Source organism: Ochotona curzoniae, unplaced genomic scaffold (assembly GCF_017591425.1).
Source record: "Ochotona curzoniae isolate NIBS_2020 unplaced genomic scaffold, NIBS_Ocur_1.0 contig_2723, whole genome shotgun sequence".
NCBI classification, from domain to species: Eukaryota; Metazoa; Chordata; class Mammalia; order Lagomorpha; family Ochotonidae; genus Ochotona; species Ochotona curzoniae.
Genome location: NW_024465573.1, coordinates 27,570,820 through 27,590,248, shown reverse-complemented (window position 1 = coordinate 27,590,248; position 19,429 = coordinate 27,570,820). Strand labels below are relative to the sequence as shown.

Here is a 19,429-nt window from a genome sequence, read left to right as displayed (position 1 = left end):
AGATGGCTAAACCATCTGAAATTTTTTCTTACACTGTGGAGTATCTTTGCTCAGGTCGCTTGCTCACAAACAGTGTCATTTACAAACACAAACATACTGCCCATAGTTCTGGAGGTTGGAAATTCTGACTAAAGGCACCAGCAAAGTCCAAGTCTGGTGAAGTCTTGTTCCTTATAGATGGACTACCTGGCTGTACTGTCACATGGCACATGAACAGACTAATCTGCTTGGCCTCTTTCATGCAAGTACTGATCCCACTCATAAAGGCTCTGCTTTCATGACCTCATCACCACCTTAAAGTGCTGCCTGTTAATGCTGTTGCACTAGGTGATGGCCAAGCCTTTTGGAAGTGACTACGTTAGATGGTAGAGTCCTTGCGCATGGTACCAGTGCCCATGTAAAGGAGACTATGAGTACCAGCTAGTCCCCTCCAACATGAGATAATATAACTTGAAGGTGCTGTGAGAAACATGCCCTTGAAAGACACATCAGTATTTTGATATTAGATTTCCCAGATTCCAAAATGGTGAAAAACAAGCTCCTGTTTCTTGAAAGTCACCTGGTCTGTTAACTTGATGTAGCATCTTCAACAAAGAGAACACCACTTCTCTTCTACACTTTCTGTAGATTTTCATTTCTGTGTTGGGAGAACTCCTTTTCTGTAGGTGAATCATGAAAAGTAAACTTTTTTATATGAACCATGGTAGTAAAAAAGTTGAGATGCCTTAGGGCTTAGGGTACAAGATGGTCCTTTGTGGAGCCAGCCGTGCGACAAACAGAAGAGTTGTTCTTTCTAATTGTGTCATGCTTTCTCTTTTCAATCCAAGGTGACAGTAATGGATGGCGGTCCCTCTCCCAAGCAGTCAACAATTTGGGTGGTGGTTCAGATTCTGGATGAAAATGACAACAAGCCTCAGTTCCCAGAGAAGGTCTACCAGATCAAGCTGCCAGAACGTGACCGAAAAAAGAGAGGAGAACCAATTTATAGGGCATTTGCCTTTGATAGAGATGAAGGCCCCAACGCAGAAATCTCCTACAGTATTGTGGATGGCAATGATGACGGGAAGTTCTTTATTGACCCTAAAACAGGCATGGTTTCCTCCAGAAAGCAGTTCACAGCAGGGAGTTATGACATCCTAACGGTAAGATCTTCTGAAATCCAGCAACACTGATGGGAAGAAAGGATTACTTTTTCATGTGTGTGTATTCCTTTGAGCATTAAATCTTTAGGATAAATATGCAGCCTCAAAGCTGTGGAAGGTAAGTGCAGGTGAGATCTCTTGCTTGTTTGATATTCTGAAATAATGAGCCTGGTTTTTTGGTTGTGTTCTATCAGCAGCCCTAAATTATTCCCAAGGGTACTGAGCCTGGATGCAAACTGAAAGCAGTGGAACAGCAAAGGGATTCCTTCCCAGCACTAAAGAACATAGCACTCGGCATGTCCCCAAGATTTCCCAAGCAACTTTTTAAATTGTTGACAACATGATAGAACATGAATTTAGCTTTGTAAATTGTGAAATAGATAAAAGTGACACCTGTTTACTCAGTACCAAATTAAAAAAAAACCTTGATTATAAGTGACAAGTTAGAAACTAAAAATCAAAACCAGCATGAACATAATCTCAAACAGAAATGTAACCACATGTGACTGAGGTATATACCTCGAACCACCTTAGATGTAGACTGCCTGTGTTTCTGGCGAATAGGACTCATCTTTCACAAATGATGGACCTTTCAGAGTCCCAACAATTGTCAAGAGTTGGCACTATTCACCATCCTTCTCTTTCTCTTCAGCCTCCTCTGCTGTATGCAGTAATACCTTTATTATTTTAAGAATGATAAGAGTCCTTTTTCTTTTTTGGTCCTCAGGAACTAGGGATCTTTTCCCTGTTTAGTAACATATCCAGAACAGAAGGTAGAGAAAAGAAGATAATAAAATACCAGCCCTGTTCCTACCATTGATAACTCTGATGGAACATGTGTTGTTGCAGCTGTTTGAGAGTTGCAGTTGGGGACTCTGAGGATTCGATGCACTCTAGTGGATGCTGTTCATGTCCTGCCCATTCTCCTATAACATAGAGCTCTATCAGTCCCCCAGCTGCTGTGTTGGCTGTTAAGGGCTCACAGCTGCCTCCTTCTCTACAGAAGCATCCTTGGCTGATTGTTGACCCAAGAGACTCTCGTCTCCCACCCCAGCCAAGCCGCATACAGCCAATGAATGATTGGCCAGAGTATCCAAATGTACAATCCCTTAGCTTCCAGTGTGGGTGGACCTGACACAGAGCTTCCATGCATTACCTAGGACATCATTGCAAAATTCCTGCCCCTACCTATCCTGATCTCTTTACTTCCTTTATTTTAAAGGTCACCCCACCCTGCCAAGAAAATCACTTGCCCTAATGCTTATCTCAGCTCCCAGAGGAACCTAACATAGATGTGTATCTTTAAGGGTTTGGGGGGGCATCATGATAACCCATGAGCATACAGCATGAGGATGTTATAAATTGTCTCTGTTTTCAAAGGCTGCTGGCCCTGTGTCCCAAAATGGTACTTGTCAGGTGTAATACTTGAAATATCCTTGTAAACTTTTGTTTTGATCTTTCAGTTTTGTGTCAGTCTTTTTTGCTCATTGGATTTTTTTTTTTTTTGACTCTCCAACATTACACCACAGCAGTTCACCTCACCTGCCCAACTGGGCAAGGACACATGCTTTCCTCTACTCTTTTATCAGACTATGAGCATATAGCACACTGCTCCTAGGAGCTCATGCTGCCAACCAGGAACATGCACTTCATTGCGTTGCAGTCGGCATAACTGACAGCCCTGTAAGGCAATTACATCATGCCAGCTGCCTTTCCCAAGTCTGCCTCCATCACTCCTCTTGGGCCCTGTGTGAGTGAAGTACTTCTCCAGAATAATGTAAAAGGTAGAGCTGCAAAACCTGACACTACCCACACACACATACACACACTTTTCACGTGTCTTTCACACACAAATAAGTACTCACATTGCTCTTTATTTCTTTTCAAACATCAGTACCAGGCAAGAGCTTCAGGATCATTGCCATTAAGAGTTACAATAGCTATCCCTACTAGTGTAATTATCTTTCATGCCTATAAAGCACTGCATTACACTTTAAGTACAGCAGTTCTTGCAAACTTGGTGGAAGTCTAGATAGGCGTCTAGTGAACAAGGAGTGATCCCACCCCTTGACTCACTCGCACCCTCCAGATTCCTGAGATCATTTGTGCATCTCTTCTTGCAGGTCTCTATAATGAGCATGGACTCTTGGTCCAACAACACACGACTAACAGAGCCAAACTTCCACAGCACCAAGGCTCTAAGACATCTTTCTGTGTTCTCTCTCTGTGCAAGTAGATTAAGGCTGTGGACAATGGGCGCCCGCAGAAATCCTCCACAGCTCGCCTCCACATTGAATGGATTAAGAAACCACCTCCCTCACCCATCCCATTGACCTTCGATGAGCCATTTTATAACTTCACAATCATGGAGAGTGACAGAGTAACCGAAATTGTGGGGGTGGTGTCCGTGCAACCTGCTAACACCCCACTGTGGTTTGACATAGTTGGTAAGTTTGAATCACCCAGAGCAGTTTTGGGCAATGTGGTGGTAATTGATTGTTTGGAATGACTGGACATAAAATTAAATAAATAAAACTAAAAACTCGTGCTAAGATTAAAAGTTACATAGTGCTGGAATGCAAAAGAGCCAGTAAAATGAATAATCAACCTGTGCTTTCGTTCTGATTCTGTAGCTAAGCTGAACAGAAAGTGCTCTCTGGCTGGATTTCCATAGTACGTTATTTACTGCAATCTTAATGTCTTTCTGTGTGTCATTTAAATTCTATTGTCACACTTGGCTAATCTCATTTCTAAATGTATTGATGGTACTAGACTTGCTGTCCTTCATTTCTCTCTTTTTCTTCACCTTTTTTCTGCATTCTGTTCTTTTTTTTTTCTGCTCCCGACTGCCCTGCTTCAAGGTGGCAAGCATGCTCGAGAGATGTTCTATATTCTACAGACAGCTTGTGGGCAGAACTGTTCAACAGAAGGTACCCTTAGTGCAAACACATTTGCTAAAATACAGCTATCCAATCTGCCTTTTACTGGTTTTTTTTAAGCAAATTGAATTACATCTTTCATAACTGCCTGTGACAGGCTAAAGTGCAGCCCACAGATTTCATACATGCCTCTAACAGCCATTGCATTACTTGTATCCAATGACTCCTTTGTTTAAGGTTTGATGGGGTTTGGGTTGGGGGGGTTGTTTTGATTTTTTTGCTTTTGATTTTGAGGTATGTGGGCTTTTTGTTGTTTTGTTTATCTTTTTGTAGCTTTTTTCTATTGAACTGGGTCTTTTACACTTTAAAAGATAATTGAAGATGTATTCCAGCCCCTCTGTTTTATAGCAGCAGTGTCGTTTATATATCAAAAAGTTCCATTAAGAGAGTTCCCCTGACCACTGTCCATACAAGGAAGGGCAGGAAATGGATCATAAATACATAGCCAGTATGCGTCCCACACAAGCTAAATAGGGAAAAGCAAACGGAAGCATGCAAGATAGACTTGAGAGCCAACCTTTAAATTCCTTGAAAGCAAGCAAGCAAGCATGCTGGGCTGCAAAAAGAAAAGGGCAGAACAACACTGTTGCCCTCAACAATCCGGCAGGCAGAGGCACTGGCGAGGAAATAAGTGCCAAGGAAAGGGAAACAAAATAGGCCCGTTGCTGAGAGCAGAGAGGTACTGCCCAGATCTGACACTGTGTTGAACTCTTGCCACGTCCCACGCTTCTCAATGGAGGCAGAGAATCCAACAGAGCTGGGCTGGGAGAATCATTTCGTTCAACATGTTGCTGCCTGAGCAGGGTGCACAAAACCCTGCCTCTCCTCTCAGGAACAGCTGTATTGAGGAAAGCATCTAAATATATTCCATATCTATTGAAAGGAGACAAAGGAAGTCACCCGCCCACCTTGAAGCCTTAGGAGAGAGCCCTCTGACCTCCCAAAAAGAAAGGGTTCCTCTCTTTCATTGTTTATATAGGGTGAAAGTAAAAATGTCTTTGTTTTATTTAATTGGTATCAATTTAATTGTCCCAGCCCACCACCATCCTCATACAAGCTTTCAACTCCTTCTTCATCTCCACTTAGTGTATTGGAAATGGAACCTTTTGTGACCACTGAAATTTGTCTGCATTACTTCACCTTCTTTTCTCCCCCGTGCAACAAAGGGGGTTTTTAATATTCATTGCTTTTGTCTTTCTGCAGCCATTTTCAACACAGCTCCCGCAGAACATCACAGAAAATACGCTTCAGGTTCAGTGTGTGTGCTGGTTGCAGGGTTTTGAGGATCATGTGCAGTTATGATCTGTTATGATCGACCTGTAGAAGGGTGCAGTGGAAACCGAGCAGCCAATAGAATGTGGCTGTGCACTGAGTAGTTCTTTTGATGAAGACCCCAAGGATTGGTTCTCCAGTGGGATGCTTCCTTCACAGAGATCCCACTGTAAATCTAGTAACATCCAGCCAGGCTTCTCTTAGAAAATGAACTTACTGGGCCAGATGCCTGAATAGAACATGATTGTATTTCCATCCCCACATCCAATAACCATCATCTTGAAACGCCAACTCTGTATTTCACCACAGAGGTAAAACCCTTCCCCAGATGCTTCTAGTATTATGATACAGTTTCTCTTCCACCAAATCCCCCTTTGAAAATCTTCCTACTCTGTTAGAGTCATTTTTTCCCCTCATTCTGCTGACAACATCTTTCGTCTTCTTAAATACCTATTGTTTTCTTTATCGTATTCAGATGTTTCATTTTCACATTCAAGATTTCTTGCTTATTTTTCTTTGGTTATGGAAACACTCGTCTGTTTCTTCTTTCTTCTTTATCTCAGCATCCTTTTTAGCCAAGATCACATCAAAGGGATGGGAGGGAGCAGTTCTCAGTGCTTAAGATACAGCAGTGTATTGTAGGAAAATGTGAACAATTAATTCCAAGGCATAGGATGTCAGCATGCATCTGAAATGAAGTCTCTGGGAAAAGTACTGATCTGGCCAGGGTGAATAATCTCATGACTCTTCCAAGGGGGATCACGTTTGTTTCTTTTTGTATATCTAAGGCCTTAAGTCTTCTATACAGACAGATACATAGATAGCCAACATGCTGGCCAAGCACTTTTACCTTACAAATGCTGACTAATAAATTCTCAAGTAGGCAAAAATAGTATCTCAGCGTGTTTTTCCCCTGAAAATATAATCTCCTCATTTCTACATTTCCACATCTACCAACTACTTGTTCAAATACATTTCTTTTTCTCCAATCATGATAGTTCACCAAAACTGTGGCTGGACCTTGCATTGAGGATCCGCTAGATATCTCCGTGTGCCTCCAAAGATAGTTTGCTTACAATATGATACAGCTACACTACTTGGCTTCCAGAAGCAGAAGCACTGCATGGAACTGAGTTAAGAAAGTTGTAATTAAAAAGGAAACATAATAAGGTTGAACTGCTTTGGGTTCTCACAATCCAATGCACAGCATGTTCCTCTTCTGTGTTAAATGGGAAGGAAAATGAAGGGAACAAAAATAACCCATAATCCTTTGTGGTTTTTATCACGTATCTTCACACTTTTCAGGAGACTATGATTTCAACTCAGTAGCTCCTTGATTTATATACTCTCTGATGTGCACACAATCTGGTTCACAGTTCAGTTCCCATATCTTTATTCTGATGGCAAATATTTGAACTGTAAAAGCGACCCTTATGGCACACTTCAAACAATTGCTCTTTACCTAAGTTTGATAAGGACTGCTGCAACTGTTATTTTTTTTTTTCTTTTCAGTTTTTCACCTGAGTTAGACAGGAAGATGGTTTTCTTTGTAGATAGTGTGCATCTAACATGTTTTCATTTATTCATCCCATGATTTGCAAAGAGAAAGACTGTTTTGTAAGAATGATTCTCTTGGTAAATACCAGTTCACAGGTCCATTTCCGGCAGGAACATCTTTCTGTTTGCAGAGAATGTAAAGGCCACTGTGTCCTTAGTTTGTCACTGATCCCTGCAGACGTTGGGCTTCTACTTGGGCTCATAGCATGGGCCTGTTCTTCTTGAGCTTTGTTCCCAACCCTAACCCCTAATTTTTATATGATTGAATCACATGGGCCAGTTGAACTTTGATAGCACTGGCAGTGGCTTTAATATCTGACCAGAGTTTGGAGGTCTCTGGGTCTTCCTTAGGCCTGTGTCCATATTTTTGTTGATCATAAAACTATTCACTCACCCTTCTGGGGTGAACTAAACCAGCCATATCCACTTTTAATACACCTGTTCTTCTATCAGGGTGACTATTACTGAAATTCATTGGAATGATATTCAATTTTCATTTCTCTTATTCTGCTGTATTTTCCTAATTTGATCCTTGGTAGGCCTTTTTTTATGGCATAACAACCATCTGGTCCATAGGAGCACATCTATAGAGATTTTTTTCAGAAAGATTTATTTTATTGATTTGAAAGGCAGACTTACAGAAAAGAAGAGTGACAAAAAAGGGTCCATAATGATGGCTAGATTGGTTAATCCTCCCCATTGTAAGCACTGAGATCCCATACTGGTGGCAGTTTGTGTCTCAGCTACTCCACATCCCACCCAGTTTTCTGATTGTGCCTGGGAAGACAGGGGAATATCCAAAGCCTTGGGCCCCTGCTCCCATGTGAGAGACCAGAAGAGGCTCTGGCTACGGATCAGCTTAGTTCCAGCTATTGCAGCCACTTGGGAATTGAACCACCAGATGGAAAATATTTCTTTCTGTATCTTTTGTCTGTAAATCTGCCATTCCGATAAAAATAAATACATATTTTAAAAAGAGATGAAGAGAGAGACATATCTTCAATCAGTTGATTCATTTTCCAAATGTCCATAGCACCCGGAGCTGACTAGACCAGAGCAAGGAGCCAAGAACTCCACCTAAAAATCCCATGTGGATTCAGGAGTCCAAGGATGGGAGCCATTTTCCACTGATATCTCAGGCACATCAGCAGGAAGCTTGATTGAAAGTGGAACATCTTGGACTCGAACCAATGCCTATGTGGGGTGCTGGCATTGCAGACTGCAACTTAATATGATGCAGTGCTGGCCCCAGAGGCTTGAAGAAAATAATTTTAAAGCCTAGAAATACTTCATGTATCACTTGCTTTAACAAAAAGAATCTGGATTCTAGAAAGCATTTGGTTTCCTACCACTATTTCCTTGCCTCTACTTGGTGTCACCTGCCTTCCACGTAAATACCTTTTGCAACCCTGTACAGTGCTTGCTTCTTTCCAAGGAAGATTATACATGATGACACCCTAACTGGTGTTTAACGATTTGCTCTCAAATTTGGTGTACATGCTGAACTTGAATGAGCACCTTGCGTATGACACCCTTAATTCATTGAGATTCAGCAGCTCAGTGTTTTGGAAGCTTCTCACACAACACTTCCCCCACAGTGACTACTACATTTGGGGTTGGCATTTTTATAACTACACTGGTAGTGGAATGAAATTGTATGCTAGAGAACTAGAAGCTTCTCAAGGGGGACACTGTGGGAAATTTCACTATTCAAATCTATACAGAGACCTTGGTACTTCACACCCATCTTTAAAGGGGAAACTTGATTAAATTGTGACCTGGGGACCCCCCTCCCCTCTACCCAGCACAGTTAAGCAGTAGCAGATAGCTCAGGATTTCGTCATTCATGTCCCATTGTTACAGTCTTTCATCAGACATTCCTACTTGCTGTATTTAATTTTAGAACTCAGTAGCAGTCCAAAGTGCCACTTCTGCTCTTTGTTTACTAAACCTGTCTTGACCAAAAACGGTCAACCAGCAATGTCCCTGATGTGGATGATCTGTTATGTGGGCTGTTCACAACCTCGCTTTTAACCATCCCTGCCGCACACCCTTGCAGCAATGCTCAGGCTGTGACTTCTCTGATTCCCCACTTTGTTGACACTCAGATTGGCTCGGCAGTGTCCTCCCTTCTCCCCACCTTTTGTTGAGCCTCACGCTGCTGCACCAAATACACTCTGGCTTTGCATGTTCTGTTACTGGCTCTGAGGAAGCACACCTTGTTGAAATGGAATGCCGCTAGTGAAAATGGATTCCTTGCATTTGATATTCTCACCCGGGATGATTCGGACATGTTTTCCTACGAAAATGAAATCACCTTTCAGGCTAAAAGGAAACCTGAAAAATGAGACCTCGGGGAGAGATACAGAGTCATTTATGAAATGGCATGCTTAAGTGGTAGCTTATTAAATTGCGTGAGGGTTGATGGTGAACTGCTGGTCTAGATTCTGTGTCCCTTGTCAGAAATTCATTTTGAGGCTTAGGGAAGGTTTGCTTTACATAAAATTTTGGTTTAACTAGGAGCAAATGTCCTGGAAATGAGTATATATCAAGCCTGCTAGCCGTACTGATAGACTAAAAGATATTCAATGGCTCACTGCCAGCACACTTCACCCTGTTCTTGCAATGGGCTGACTCCCCTATCCCTTTAGACATCTCTATGGCGAATGAAGGAGACACACAAATACAGATACAGACACAATGCACACCAGCAAAGCAGCAGCTGTAAAAAATGACAACCCCCAAAGTGATCAAAATTCTATTTGAAATGAAGAATGACTAAGAAAAGAAACAATCTGCATTTCACATGTAAATTTATGCCACCGAGAATGTGGAATGGTTGTGTCCTTTATGTTAAAGCCTGAGGAAAACATTGCAGACGAGAACACACAGTCATACCCCATTTAAACGGTTGCTGAAGCTAGAGACTTGTGCTTGCATGTTCTCTGAACTTTATTGTCATATACCTTTGGACCAGAGCAAAGTGAAGTTATGTAGTTATCATGATTTCTGCTTTGTGAAATCTGGTTTACCTTCTTATATAATCCGAACCAGATGAGGACTTGTTTCTCCCACGTGCCCTTTCACCATAAAAAAAACAAAACAACAACAAAAAAATATCATGCTCAGATTGAAGAAAGTAACCATCTTTGGTGAGAAAATGTTCCCAAAGTCATTTAGAATATGATTACGTACACATCACTCAAGTCCTATGATATAATTTTGAGTCCTTTCTGTGGAACTCTGTAGCAAAGTATGTGCGTATGTGCGTTTCAGCATATACCACTTGATAGAAATGGTTTCCCCTTGCTCATCACGATGGTTAGTCTAGACTCTAAAATCTGCTTTCCATTTCATTTCCTATGATTATCAACATGAAACATTCCTTTGAATGAGAAACAGTGGTCTAAGGCTTGCCTCCTTTTTTGCCTAGATGTTCCCACCTTTTTTCTTATCCTGTTCTTCAGAAGATTTTTTTTGGCTTTAACATTTCGTGTTTCTCATAAGTCAATTAAAGATATTAATTGGAAGATGAGTCTCTTTTTAGATGAAATTTCTGAAAAATATATCATCTCCAAGCAATTTTCTGTACCCCTGTATCTCCATAACTTTAATTAAATGTCAAGGGCAATTATGTTCTCTCTTGCAATTAAATAATGTTAAGTGTATATGACAGATGCAAGCATTAAGAACTTGAAATATATGACCAGTTTCTTCATAGTAAACCATAGTATTTATTTTATGTCACTATACATCCAATTCTGGTAATTTAGGTTCATTTTTCCTTTCTGTTAAAGTATTTCATGTACAAATGTAATATCACAGAAGTGTACTGTTTATTGATCAACCAAGTGAAATGTAAAGAATAGAGAATATAAGAAGTCAAGATTTCTAAATTATGAAATCAGTAAGTGCATTACCCCACATGCTATAGTCAGAAAAAAGTACTGTCCAAGACTGAAATAAGTTAACACAATGCTGTTTCAGACTAACCAAATAGAGCTTGTAAGTATATTTCAGTGTTAATTTAAAAATTTCCAGCATTTCCAGGATCTTTTCTCCCTCCAGATAACTATGTTTATTTTGGAAGTATCTTAAACCACAACCTGGGACACCAAAACAGAGACATTAGCAGTAATTTCAGCAATGCCAATGTTATTTTGAGCATAGCACCTTCAGACCATGAGTTCTTACTGGCACAGGAAGAACAAAATATTCTAAACTTCATATAAATTGTTCTATAAGTTGATATTACATAAACTGATATTCTCCTTTAATCCTTTCTTAGTTCCATTTTGAGTTTTCCATAAACTTTCTACTTTTTTTTTACGAGAAAAATAATTTACACCGTAAAGGCAAACCAAATTTCCAAAAATATACCAGCTTGCCAATGTAGAGCTTTTAATATGAAATTCAGTGTGCTTTTTTGGCTTTTACTTATTTGCTAGTATTTATGGCTTTATTTCTGATATTTCACTGAGGGGATCTGAACTCTGCCAGCCAAGTGTTTACCATCAATCCAGGAATAGATTTAAGAGTGCTCATTTTTACTGATAATGGACTATGCATTTCCTTGGAACTTAATCAACTTTTGAACAAAGCCGAAAGATCTACAGATTCTTAGCACAGAAGCCACAAGGGGTGGGAGGGCCATTCAGTTTCTAAATATTTTGTGCAATCAGCTCATGCTTCAGTACTCTTACATTACTGCTGAGGTTTTTCTCTGCAATACATTCTCTCTTTGTTTTTAAAACATTTTTGAAATACTCTAGAGGCTGTGTTTTAAAATATGAATTAGGTTAGAAATAAAGAAGCCCCATTTAAGATATACAAACTGAGCCATAGGAAAGCCTGTCAAAAATATTTCAATGTGAGAATGCCTTGTAAAGACTGTGCTCAACACCTGTAATGATTTCTCAGATATGCTAATTTCATGTTGTTTCTGTGAAATCATCAGGGGGGAATTTTGACAGCTCTTTTGACGCAGAGAAAGGTGTCGGGACGATTGTCATTGCCAAGCCTTTGGATGCAGAGCAGAGATCTCTCTATAACATGACCGTGGAAGTCACCGATGGAACAAACGTTGCTGTCACTCAGGTAAGATGTTAAATTACTGAATAACAGGAATGTTGAAAGATCTGCTAAGTCAAGGGTGCAAGCAGTGAAGCGAAACGTGGTATTGGAAGCAGTAAATCATGTTCTTGGATTGCTGGCATTTGAAAAACTTAGAGAACCACGTAGGAAAAAGATTCTCTCAATGGTATTGGATAATCTTTCACGAGCTTGTGATTGTTCCTGTGTGGGAGAGTGATGTCTGTTTGCTTCCTGAACATTTACTGTTGATGTATCTCTGACAACAACATTAACTCTTGAATTTACAAAGAGGAGTTTGACCAAACCATTTAAGTTAACATGCTATGGTATTATTCTCCTCCTCTGGTTTGGGTGTTTATTTGTTGATTTGTTTTGTTTTGTTTTTTAGTATTTATTTATTTGAAAAAGTTAGAGAGATCTTCTATCCCTTGGTGTATTTGCCAAATGGCTACAAAAGCCAAGGTTGGTTCAGGCCAAAAGCAAGACCTTTTTCTTAGTTTTTCTGTAGATTCAAGAGTCCAAAGCCTTGGGCTGTTCTCCACTGCTTTCCCAGGCACAGTAACTGGGAGCTGGATTGGAAGTGAAGAATCCAGGACTCAAACTGGCACTCATTTGGCATACTTGTGTTGCAGGCAGCAGCTCAACTGGCTATGCCACAATGCTGGTCCCATCAAGGTATTTTAGTATCAGAAAGATAAAACTAGAGAATACCCAGGGATCCACATTCACTTTGCACATTGACAACAGTTGGGAAATCCACCCAAGATCACACAACATTAATAAAGCATAAGGACTAGGATCTAGGTGTCCTGACCCCTCCAACTCCAGCCTCTACAGCACTGGTTCCTTGCCCAGGCTCCACAACAGAATCCCCTAGTTGTGGGGAGAGTTAAACACTGATGGCTTTCGCCTCCATCCCCAGAGATCCATCACGGTTGTCATGTGCAGCCATGGTGGAAGACTGCCCTTTGCACTCTGCAACTTCACACAAATAAACATGTGATGAGAGTCAGGAAGGACAGGAAGATCCCTGGGCATTTCCTATGGCTCAGTACACCTTCTTCAGTGAGACCAACACAATGTTCGTATTAACATGGCGCAGGCTTTCCCTGTCTGCAGATAAGAGGATTTTGTGTGTGTGTGTGTGTGTTCTTCCTTGGTAACAGAAACCAAGGTCAGTTAAGAGGGCAAGCCAGTGCCTATGCAGATGCATATATCGTAACCCCTATCTTCCTCTGCTCTTCTCACCTCTAAAAGGCATCACTAACTGATAAAGGCCCTTTTCTCTGCTCAGCATCTGTCTCAGTGCAATGCTTCAGGTAGGAAGATGACATTTTTGCCAACCTTGAAGCAAGCAAGTATTGGTTTATTTTCAGTATGGTATAAGCTTTCCTAACTATACTTTGTTTTAAAGGGGAGAGGTATTTTGTGTTTTTGTTGAGCCAACCGCCTCCTAGTTTAAACTTGATTCAAGCACTTAATGACACTCCTTTCACTCTAAGTATAAAATAGTAGCATTTTAAGGAAAGAACAGGGTTCATTGTAGTACAATCACTGTATATTTTTTTTTGCATAAATCCAAGAAAATGGAGGTGCCTTAAACAGGTAAGGCAGCTTGTGTATGATTGTTTCTGATCTTACAAGTTGTGTCTGTTCCCACTAATCTGATAAAGCAGAGTGGTGGCCATAGGATTCCATTTGCTGCAAATGATCTTGCCTGCACCTGTTGCACTGGCAGGATTATTAGTGGTATTCCATCCTCTTGCAAAACTGCCCAGTGGAGAAAATAAATTGTGTGGGCACCCTACTTAAACCACAGCACTTCAGGTTATTTTCAACACTAAACTATAGACTTCATAGCAAGAGCCTCAAGCTGAGGTCCTGTGGGAAGCACATAATTTAAAACTCTGCCCAAACACTAAAGCAAAGCAACCCACTTAATGTATTTCTAAGTCTTTAGTGCTAAATTATCTCAAGTACAACTTTAGCTTTTTTTTAAAATTAGCCTGTCTTATAACCTCAAACCTGGATTTCCTGCTGTCTTAAAAAGATAAGATACAAAAAGGTAAAAATGGAATTAAAAGAAATACTTTTTAGTGTAAAAACTGTTGAAACCCGTGCAGTTGTTTTTCAAAACATGTATTTCCTGTGAACGTTTTTCATGATTCCTCATAAGTAAATAAAATACAACCAGAGCGATGAGTCATATTAATTTCCAGTCTTTGGAGTTTTATACTACTGAATGAAAATGGTCTTGAGTGTGTCTAAAATGTTACAGATACTTGTTAAATACTTTTAGAATGAACGGATGAATAGTAGATACTGCACTTTCAGCATGGTGTATGTGGCCAGCATGTTGGAGCAGCAAAACACACAACTGAGGGAGGAATGGTGGTGGGAAGGGAGCAGGCACTATAGTACAGTGCATTAACCCACCGCTTGGGATGCCAGCTGCCTTTGTCAGGAGTGTGGCTTTTCTGGCTACTAACAGTTCCAATCCTGCTCCATCCTGATGAGTCAGGGAAGGCAGCAAATGATGCTCCATGTTCTTGGGTCCCTGCCACCAATGAGGGAGATGGCCAATGAACTTCCAGACCCCTGGCTTCATTCTGGTTCAGCCTCGACTTTTGCAGGCATGTGAGAAGTGAGTCAATACATGGAGTAAGTCTTTGTGTCTGTCCTTCTCTCTGTGTCACTCTGCCTTTAAAATAAAACAAGAAATCTCTTAAGTGCTGCTTGTTTAAAGATTTATTTTTATTGAAAAGGCAAATAGAGAGGAGACACAGAGAATGATGCTCCGTTTCTTGGCCTACTCCTTACATGGCTGCAAAGGCCAGAGCTGAGCTGATCCAAATCCAGGAGCCAGAAGCTTCTTCCAGGTCTCACACATGGGTGCAGATTCCCAAGGCCCTGGACTGTCCCCAACTGCTTTCCCAGGCCACCAGCGGGGAGCTGGATGGGAAGTAAAGCAGCCGGGACACAAACCAGCACCCATATGGAATCTTGTTGCATGCAAAGTGAGGATTTTAGCCACGAGGCTACCACCCTGGGCCCTTAAGTGTTCTTAATGGAACATTTTTTTTCCAGAATTTCTTTAGGACCAGATAAGAAATCTTATAACAGCATTTATTCCAGAAATAGTGTTTGAGTTCATCCAATCTACTAAAAGGTGTCTCAGGTGTTGAGATTGCAATGATATAATATGAAATTCAGATGACTAATATGCACTCATGAATAAAGTAATATAAAGTATATAATCACAGGACTTGAACATAATTTTGTTTGAGTTCCATTCTTGATTTTCTTTCAGACTAATTTACAGTTATACTCATCACTAGAGCAGTTCAAAAGGAGTTAAGCAGTGAGGTGATCTTGAAATTCCCCCTTGGCCAGATCAAGCTAAGGAGGCAAACAGAAGGTGTTAAGAGATGTACTTTTCAAAAGCAACAAAGTTATTTCGTGTCCTCAGAGTCATCACCTTCTTAAGTGAGAGCTAACAGTTTCCAAAGTAAAAACTTGCATGTCACAGCCATTACCATCAAATGCGCTATGACATGGTCTGAATTCAACCACCACCAGTGCCAGCCCAGGCCTCTCGCTCCTTCTCTGTGGTTTCCCAGGCAATGGTGACGAGAGTAGTTCTTTGAATTAGTCAGTGCCCCGCCACCCTGTGTCAAGGACATTTTCACAGAAAGAGGTTTGGGAAAATAAAAAGGCATTCTAGAAATCTCTGCGAAACCAATGAAGCATGCATCAGTCCATGACCCTAAACGACTTAATGATTTCACCATCAAACGAAACTTTTCACCATGTAGCTAAATAAATGTCCTGTAGCCCCCAAACACCTGTTCAGTGTTCCTTTGGGGACTTTTCTCTACTTTGTTCATTTAGAAGCATAAAACATGGTATGACATGGGCTTCAAATCAGCCATAAACAATATGTTGAATTTTACTTCACAAATGTCACATAAATCAGAACCTTAGGGATTTGGTATCTACATGAAAACACTGCCTTCATCTTCAGTTTGGTCCTCTTCTCCCAACTCTCCCAGGATCCCTGTGCCTCAGAGCTACAATATGTGATGACGAATAAACATGCTTTTCTTTCCTGAGATTCCCTAGTGTGAGTACGGAATGTAAAAAGAGCTTGTGGTTTTAAGGTATAAGGATTCAGCAGAACTAACTGCAAGAACAAAGCACCCCAACATTTATAAAACCTCCTGGCAAGACGAACAAAGGCCTCCCACCAAGTAGTTGTTATATTGTGAGGGATATTATGGTAGCTTGTATAATGTGGGACTTGATGGTGAGGGCTTTGTAGTAGATAAAGCTGTGTCCCCATGCCAACCCTGCCTTTCTGAGTCACCTCAAGCATGTTGTTTAATTTCTCTGTACCACAAACTGTTTACCTGTAAAATACCTTACCTATATCATTAGTGTTGTCATTAGGATTACCTGCACTTATGCATGCAGAATGTTAGCATGAGGTATAAATGTAATAAATACTTTATTCATCACTGCAGTGAAATACGCAAGGAGACTAGCTTTTTAAATCAACAGGGTTTGTGTATGATTGTGGAGGTTCGCAGTCTAAGGTGGAACCCTTGTTCTGCTCTAGTGACAGTGGTCTTGCTGACAGGGTCACAGAGTGGCTCAGAGCATCACACGGAAAGGGGAAGCCTGTATAACTACATCAGAATTGAGCCGTATCTTAATGACTCCACCAGAATTCAGCCAAATCTTAACAACTCAATCCATTTACTTCCCAAATGTTCCACTTCACAGTAGTCAGTTGAAGTTCCTTAGCTTCTTTGAGTTGCTGCAGTGTGGAAGTTGGCTTCGGAGTTGTGAGCCGTGAGTGCCCGAGACAGAGCTCTGATGAGGAGAGTGACCCAGAGTCTGCATCCCAGGCATGGAGTACACACATCTTCTAGATATTTTCTAACTTGTCCTAGGATGGAAAGCTCAAGCCGGAATGTCAAGGCACTCCCTGGGTAGCTAACAGAAGGCCAACAAGGTAAAATCTGTCAAGGTCACTGTGACTAAATCAGACCCAGTGTAAGTTACCAGCCTGTTAAAGAGCCAGCCCGGAACAGCCACTCTTGGCAGCCTTCTGACAGTCTTCTCTTTTCCTAAGACTAGACAACGTATTTTAGTGTTTTTTTCTGTTCCAAGAATCATCTCAGGTTTTTAAAAGCTAACTCAGCTTTTATATCCTTAAAATGACATGGAGTGGTGCCATCAGTTCATGAGGTAGTATTGCTTTAGACCAAACAATCAATAGTGTTCAGTGGAGTGATTTTAAACCAGCATCATGATATTTTCTTACGCAGACATCTCCTCCACCCACAACTCCTGCTGTCTCCAACAAGCCAGTGCAAATCTGGACTGAGTTGTGCAAATTGAACTCTGCAAGATAACTTACGGTGATAAGAGATACCTGAAACCTATGAAGTTACTTATAAATTTTGGTTGGTGGATATGTTTGTTGTTCTTTAACAGAAGCCCATCGTTTTAATCAGCTGTCTAAATGGCTATGTAAAATTCTTTAGGATTTTTTTCATTGCCCAGAAACTCTAGTTAGAAATTCAACCTGCAATCATTGAGACATCCTAGGAAACAAGTATAGTCAGTTTTATAAAGGCTCCCTAACTCTGTTAGATTGACAATTTCCATAGTGTCAGAACACTATTATTTGGGGTTAATAAGGAAAGTGATTGTGTCCACTGAAGCCTTGTCCAGCAAGAGCAGGTTAATTTCCCTTAGGAAGAAATTGGGGCTGGGGTACGAGGCGTAGTTTGGGGAAAGAAAATCACACAATTCTTTAACCTTTTGGAAATGTTACCCACATTTGGAAACTCAAAGATGAGAGAGGGATGCCTGGCTTAGAAAGGAAGGATGAATGGCTTGGGTGATGAAAAGAGGAATCATAAGAAGTACTGATTGCTCTAAGCAGAGTGGTAGTGCCAGACACGCAAAAGTAGGACTAGGGCTGTGGTGGTCTTGTCGTGCCAGCACACTGGTTCAAGTCCCAGCTGTGTTGTTTCCAGTGCAGCTCCCTGCTATTGTACCTGGGAAAGCAACATATGATGGCAAAATTAACCAGACTGCAGTCTTTACACACGATTTACCACTTGAGGAACAAGAATTCCTTCCACAAGTCACTAACTCCAGTTTTGGTGAAGGAGTATGGGGTATGTTTTCTTTCCAGAATAGTCCAGTGGAACCATGTTAAAAAGTGATGCTCGGCAACTTGAGCTTTTACTGGTCAAAATGGTGTAATTGAAAATCAAAGAGATCTTTGGAGCAAGGACTGTGATGGACTGAGAGACATGAAATGGGTAAAACCCTAGAGTTTATAATAATCCTCAAAAACACTCAATTATCTCAGTTATTCCTGAAGAATGTGCTATTTGTGGTAGGCAGGTGTCGTCGCAGGCTAAAAGTTCTCTTCTGCCTCCCCCCAAAAAGATGTTCCTCTCTAAATCTTTGGAATGTGTGAATATGTTAGGTTCTCCGTGTAAAGGGGGTTTTGTAAATATAATTAAGGTTGCAGATTTGAAGATAAAAAGAGGATCCTGAACCATCCAGGCACGCTTGAGCTAACGAAATGCACTCCTAAGCCAATGACATTCTCCAGCTGGATTCTGAATTGCTGAAACAAAAGTAGAAGTCAGAGATTTGAAGTGAAAGAAGTGTTTGAGATGGTATTGTGAAGTTTAGTATGGCGGAGGCAACATGACAAAAGAATGCAACCAGCTTTATGGAGCAAAGGAAGCCCCCTGCTAACATCAAGAAACAGGGAGCTGAGTTCAATAAGCACAAGCTCTACGCAGTCAGTCACCTGAATGTGGAGTAGATTCAGCTCCAGCACTTCCAGAAGGAAACGCATCCCTGCCGCACCCATTGATTTCAGCTTGACTTGTGATTACAGAAATATGACATAAAGGGGTAGAAAATGAATCCACTGTGGTCATTCCCATGTTACAGGTTAAAAAATAGAGACTAAGCAAGGTGGAATACCTTGGGCCATCATTGCTTCAGAACTAGGTAAACAGGTTCCTTTCCTCCTTCGTACTATGCTGCTTCTCCAATGCAAGATGAAACATTTGATAACTTTTTAAGGTAGGGAAAGAACTTAAAGGGGGATTTTTTTTAAGATGCCTGAGAGACATGATGCTACTTGTGGCCATCAGGAAGTCTCAGCCAGGCACAGACTCCTCATAGCCCTCAGATCAGTACGCTGAGTTGGTGTGGCCCAGAGACACGTGTTCCTGCAGATAGAATGTTCTGACTTTTAACAACTTTCCTAATGGCATCTGCCAAACACATCTAAGCCAATGTATTTCCATAGTATATTGAAACAAAATAAGAACATGGTTCTTCCAAAGGGTCAGTGGATGAAAATACATAGGAATATATGTA

General features: G+C 40.9%; 1 protein-coding gene across 4 annotated transcripts in view; it reads left to right on the top strand.

The window, feature by feature from the left end:
- FAT3 (FAT atypical cadherin 3) overlaps positions 1-19,429 on the top strand; it is a 475,200-nt gene that overhangs the window by 353,971 nt on the left and 101,800 nt on the right. For all 4 annotated transcript variants that reach the window (XM_040977305.1, XM_040977303.1, XM_040977306.1 and 1 more), the window contains exons 4-6: positions 828-1,142; positions 3,379-3,589; positions 11,868-12,007. In XM_040977305.1, the coding sequence (XP_040833239.1) occupies positions 828-1,142; positions 3,379-3,589; positions 11,868-12,007 (666 nt within the window). The remainder of the gene's footprint in view (positions 1-827; positions 1,143-3,378; positions 3,590-11,867; positions 12,008-19,429) is intronic.